The following is a 6,000-nucleotide window of genomic DNA, read 5'->3' as shown; positions in this document are numbered from 1 at the left end:
CTTTGAGAAAGAATTCCCAAGAAACAGGAGTTTCTGAATAATTGCTCTACTGCTATTTGTTTATTCAGCAGATAGCCACATTCCCACCCTGGAGCTGGGGGGCTTCAATCTTGGGCAAAAAACAATATCATCTGACTTCATAAGTGTCCAATTTTTTTATTTGGGGCAGGGGGAGGGGGTAGAAATGCATTAGTTACCTTGCAGGTGAGTCTTGATCCTTCGTCCTATTGATCAGACAGTTCAAGGTCTCGCTGGGACATTCATGGAGATAGCCTAGGAGTCTGGCAGTCTAGTAGGACAATGACCCTCTGTTCCCAAACTTCTAATGTCTTTTGCTATTTCTGAATTCATTATTGTTACCAATTGCTACTGCTCCTGGCCATTTAGAAGTTATTCGCATCACCGAGTTTTCACAATGAGTTTTTCTTTACAACCCTGTCTGCATAGACACCCTCAGCCTGGCAGACTTTTATCACACTTGCTCTCTTTCTAAACGTCTTCTTCCCACCATCCTTGGCAAAGTTTCTACATGGACAAAACTTGTGTCTGCCTTTTTCAACTTTAACTATAGCTAGTGACTTTTTAGCAAGCTTGGGTGATATACAATGCCTCGTAGGAGCAGATGCTGGCAGTTTTTGTGGTTACATCTAGTGTCTTTGGATCCCAGGATTTGGAGGGTCAAAGTCCTCAGCAGCCAGGGTTAGTCAAACCAGGAGAAAGATTGATCTCTAAAAGCACTGTCCGGTCTCTTAGGAGGGTGTAGCCAGATGGGAGGGCTGGACACTGGACTTATCCTGTTTTTCTGTCTTCACGTAACTCTTCTCCTACATAATACCATATTTTCTGGAATATCGTTCCTCCAAAGACACACCTCTAATCTTGAAAAGAGCTAAAAAGTGTGAAACAGATGAGACCAAAGGCCCCAGCAAACAGTAACATTCCCCTAAGAAATGCTAGCTTGATTAGTGGAACATCAAGAGCATTAAAAAGGAGCGAGGGGCATTAACACCTGTGAAGTGAAGAACAATGGGCCGTTAACCCAATGCCTTATTAACAGGCCCCAAAGTTCCTCATTTTCTTGAAGAGCAATACCAGTGCCACACTGTGCAGTGGGGGGCTTCTATCTCAGGCAGAAAATCAGCTTCCTGGCTTCATACGTACCTCTCAATTTGGCAGGGGGGATGATTTTCAGGGAAGAGATGCATATTGCACATGAGAGAATATGTTGTTTGACTCCTTCCTGGTTGCCTGCAGTGAAGAGTATCATTATGAAAGTATCATGATGCCCCTTTATAAATCTCTGGTGCACCCACACCTTGAATTCTGTGCCCAGTTCTGGTCCCCACCCTCCAAAATGATAAATGTTATGGGGTTTGGGTTGTAGCCGTGTTGGTCTAAGGACATAGGCAGACAAGGTTCCTTGGCTGAATTTGATATCTTTTATTAGACCAACCCAAATGGTTGGAGAATAGCTATTAAACAAGCTTTCAGGTTCAAAAACCAAGAGACACGTGATGGGGGATGTGAGAAGTGTTTACGAAATATTAAATAGTGAAGAGAAAGTCAATAGAGTTGGAGAGAAGTCAGGCTGGAAGGGACTTCCAGAGGTCACCTAGTCCAACCCTCTGCCTGAAGCAAGGTCAGCCCTATCCAAAACCTCCCATACAAATCTATAACTTAAATTATTTTTAAAACTACCATCAACCCTGACGCAACACAAACCAAACACCCTAGCCTGCCACAGGGAAAGCAGGGGAACCATGGCAGCCAATGTCCTGCTTCTATGAAATGTTATCAAAATATGCTCAAGAGATCCCAGGTAGACGGCCATGCACCCCCACCACAGAGAAAGATGAAACCCCGACAATGCATAGGGGTAAAATTCCTTCCTAACCTTAAATAGGGTGTCAGTTTAACCCCAAGTGGAGGGGCAACACCTTTTAGTCAGCAACCTCCAGCTTTGGTCCTCGCAGGAGCATTGCCACTGCCCAGTCAAAGTCCCCAGGCTAGGCTGTTGCCCATTGCGGCCCGTTGCCACTGCGGAAGACTTAAAAACACCCTGACACATATAGCAGAAAAGGGGTGGGAGAATGGAGGCCACCAGCAAGGCCCAGAAGCATGGGAAATACCCATGGTAGAACATAGGAATTGCTACACCTAGACCATCCCTGACCAGTGGCTATCCAACCTCTTCCTGAACACCTCCAGTGTTAGAGTCCGCAGCTTCCCCAGGCATCCATTCATTCTAACAGTGAAGAAGTTTTTTCCAGATATCTAATCTAAACCTACTTTGCTGCAACTTCCAGCTAGTGGTCCACCCACATCTCCCTCTGCAATAAGAGGAAAGGTGCTTTCGCCCTTCTTGATGGCAGCCCTTCAAGTATTTGAAGACTGCTCTCATGTCCTCTCTTAAGCGCCTTTTCCACAAGCTGAACATGCTAATTCCTTTAGCCTCTCCTATCACTTGTCTTTCAAGCCCTTGATCATCTTTGTTGTCCACTTCTGGACTCTCTAACTTCTCCATGTCTTGGTGGAGCCCAGGTGCGCACAGTATCCAGATGAGGCCTAACCAGTGCCAAGTAGAGAGGGACCATCATCTCCTATGTCCTGCTTCTACTGATTTCCTTGCTGCAGTCTAAGGAATGCATTAGAGACCTTCCCATAAGTGCCTGCATCTTGTATACATCTTCCATTATATCAAGGTTCGAGCGATCAATGGGTAACCTTCTTGCAAGGCCAGATTCCCTGTTTTTGCGTATGTCAACAGGAACGCACCTGGACATTTGATTATAGCCACCTAAAAAGAGCAACTGAATCCCATCCCCAAACGAACAGTGCTCGTTGTCAAAAGTCCAACCCAACTGATCACCTCCGAGGCCATCCTAGCTCAACAGTGGTTAAGCATCTATCATAAATCCTTCTGGGGAAGGGGGTCTTCATCATCAACCCAATCACGTTGCAGGTGGATGCATGTCATTAATGGCATATCTATGACTGAAAACCTGGCGGCAAGTAGGGAATCATGGACCCGAGCTATCAGAAGACCCAAAGAAGAGCTCAGCGCTCCTAAGGTCCGGCCTACTCCCATCTTCCCAGGAGTGAGGATATTTTTGTATTTTGATTGCCAGACCAAATGCTAGCTGAACTTATGTCTAGTTTTCCAATAAAGTGATGCTCTTGAGAAGAGACAGGTATGCCTCTTTGTTCCAAGGCCCCATTTGTCCTGATTTGCCCCTCACAGCCATGAGGTTCAGCAGGGCAGTGGAGCGGAGGTGGGCTGTGATATGACATCAGACCAGGGGGTGCCCTGGGATGTTCCTCAGAATGAGTGGTGGGACAGTGAGGATTCATAGATTCATAGATGTTAGGGTCAGAAGGGACCTCAATAGATTGAGTCCGACCCCCTGCATAAGCAGGAAAGAGTGCTGGGTCTAGATGACCCCAGCTAGATACTCATGGGAGGAGAACCATGGGACTCTGGGGTACCCCCTGGATAGGTCTGAGATGTATACAATTCACAGAAGCCTGGAGACATCCAATCAGAATCCAGTCTCGCAAAAAATCTGCCCTGCCGCAATCCCCACTGAAGCTCCTTCTCTCTCACTCCCTCCATTGTCTCAAAAGCCACCAAGCCCCCCACAAAGCAGGGCAAGAACCCAGGTGTCCAGGCTCCCAGCTCCAATCCACCAGGCCCCACTTCCCCTTCCCAGAACTGGGATAGAACGCAGGCACCCTGGCTCCCCTGCCCCCTTGCTCGGCCCTACCGAACCACACTCCCTTACTGGAGCAGAGGTAGCACCCAGGCACCTGGGGTACTACCTCCAACCCACCGAGTCCCACTGTACCCCCAGCACTGGGGTGGGACCCAGGCATCTGGGGCTCCCAGCACTCCAAGGCACTCCCAGAGCTAAGATAGGACCCAGGTGTCCAACCCACCTGACCCCGCTCCCTTCCCAGAGCTGGGGTGGACCCCAGGTATCCTGCTCTAACCCCTGCTGCAAAAAAAAATAGGCAACTCCCCCCACAGCATTCTGCATCCTTTATTGGTCCCCTACATCTGCTCTCTACCTGGGCTTTAGGCCACAAGGGGGTCCCATGTGGGGCAGCCCAGCCTGGGGGAGGGAAATGGCGGGGGTGTCTCAGTCTCTGCCCCCCATGGGCATTTTGTCTCTCACAAGCCTCCCAGCCTGAACCAGCTCCTCATAATGCTGGGGTCGGTACTGCTGGAGGTAGACGCTCATCTTGCCCATGACTGGACCGGTCACCTCCACACCTGAGGGGTTGGGGGAAATGGTTAGCAAGTGGGGGGAGGTCTCTGGTGCACCCTTGATTTCTGCCCCCCAAAGCTGCTCACCCAGCTCCCGCCCTACGCGGGTCACCTCCTCCTGGGCAGCTGGCACCTCCCAGGGGTGGGTCACAGCTGTCTCCACCTCACCCACAGCATAGCCGAAGTCGGCCTCATCAAGGTCCACAGAGAGCCTCCCCAGGCGGTAGCTCCGGCGCTGTGTTCTGAAGGCAGCAAACACCTCCAGGCCCAGCCCAGCCACAGCGACAGGGATACAAGCCCAGCCCGGATCAGGGGCCACGGCCAGGATGGCGCAGAGCCGGGCCACCACGGCCGCTGGGCTTGTCAGCTCCTGGTAGGCTGTGGTGCTGCCTGGGGGCTGGGCTGGAGCACCAGGGTTCAGGCTGGTGGCAGCTCTGGTGCTCCCATCCTGGGAGGTAGCACCAGGGCCGTAGCCAGGGTCCCTGGCACCCCCCGCCGGCCACGGGGGGCACTTGAGCTCCCAGCCGGCACCTTCACGGTGCCGCAGCCAGTGGTCAGCCAGCGTGAGCCGCCCATCTGGGGTGTCGTAATACTGGTCCTGGAAGGACACGGCCCCAGCCAGGACAGCCCCCAGCACCACCAGCCGGGCCTCTGTGCCTGGCCCCACCATGAACTTGGCCTCCACCTCGATGGAGCCCGTGGGCTCTGCGACATCTGGGGAGACATTGGGGGGTGTCAGGCAGGCATGGCCAGAGCCCCATGCCAGCATCCATTGCTGGACACCCCACTGCTCCCTGCACCACTGGGACCCTCCTGGGCACAGTACCTGACAACCCCCCCCACACAGCACAGCACAGCACCCCTTGCTGGACACCCCCCCGAGCACAGTGCCCTCTGATGCCCTGCCAACCTGCCCCCCACAGCACCCCTACTAGACCTCCCATTCCCCCAGCCAGACCCCCCTCCTGCAGCACAGCACCCCCCCGCCGGCCATCCAGCAGTGAGGAGCAGCACCTACCCTCCTGCATATCAGCATCTAATGCAGAATTAAAGTGAAGGCTGGGCTCCCAGCATGCTTTGCAGTGACTGGGAGGGAGGAGAGGGATCAGGACGTACTGAGAATTGTGGTTCTAGGGCAGCAGAGCATGTTGGGAGTTGTGGTTCAATGGGGCAGGGCATGCTGGGAGCTGTAGTTCTAGGGAGGAGCGGGGCATGCCGGGTGCTGGTTCTAGGGTGGAACAGGCTGTGCCTGGAGCTATGGTTCTAAGGTGCCACCGGGCATGCTGGGAGCTGTGGTTCTGGGGAGGTGCAGGGCATGCTGGGAACTGTGGTTCTGGGGAGGTGCAGGGCATGCTGGGAACTGTGGTTTCCCGGGTGGCAGCATTGGGAGTCGGGGGAGAAGCTGCTCTCTCTCTTTTTCTCTCTGTCTCTCTCTCTCCCTCTCTCTCTCCCCATCACACTGGCCCCGGAGTTGCCATGGCAACCTGCAAGCTGCAATTAAGGGGGGCTCTCATTAGTGAGGAGATGGGCTTAACCCCTTGTGTGCCGGGCAGGAGCGGGGGGGTCTTGACAGCCCCGACGCCTGGGTTTCCCTTCCCAGCTCTGTGGGAGGGGGTGGGGAATTGGAGGCCTTGTGGCTCAAGGTGAGGGGAGCCAGAGCGCCTGCGTCCCTCCCAGGATTGGGGAGCCTCGTGCGGGGGGTCGGACGCCAGGGTCCTATTCACCTCGGGGGC

At 53.3% G+C, this 6,000-nt stretch overlaps 1 protein-coding gene across 1 annotated transcript; it reads right to left on the bottom strand.

Moving 5' to 3' along the window:
• Positions 1-4,024: 4,024 nt before the first annotated feature.
• On the bottom strand, positions 4,025-5,404 carry THTPA (thiamine triphosphatase). The gene is made up of 3 exons (XM_006261207.4): positions 5,286-5,404; positions 4,355-4,981; positions 4,025-4,273 (listed from the first exon to the last, which is right to left on the bottom strand). The coding sequence occupies exons 1-3, from the start codon at positions 5,293-5,295 to the stop codon at positions 4,140-4,142; spliced, it is 771 nt and encodes a 256-aa protein (XP_006261269.1). The 5' UTR covers positions 5,296-5,404; the 3' UTR covers positions 4,025-4,139.
• Between the last annotated feature and the right edge of the window lie 596 nt (positions 5,405-6,000).

This window comes from Alligator mississippiensis, chromosome 7, assembly GCF_030867095.1.
Source record: "Alligator mississippiensis isolate rAllMis1 chromosome 7, rAllMis1, whole genome shotgun sequence".
Taxonomy (NCBI): domain Eukaryota; kingdom Metazoa; phylum Chordata; order Crocodylia; family Alligatoridae; genus Alligator; species Alligator mississippiensis.
This window is presented reverse-complemented; position numbering and strand designations above follow the sequence as displayed.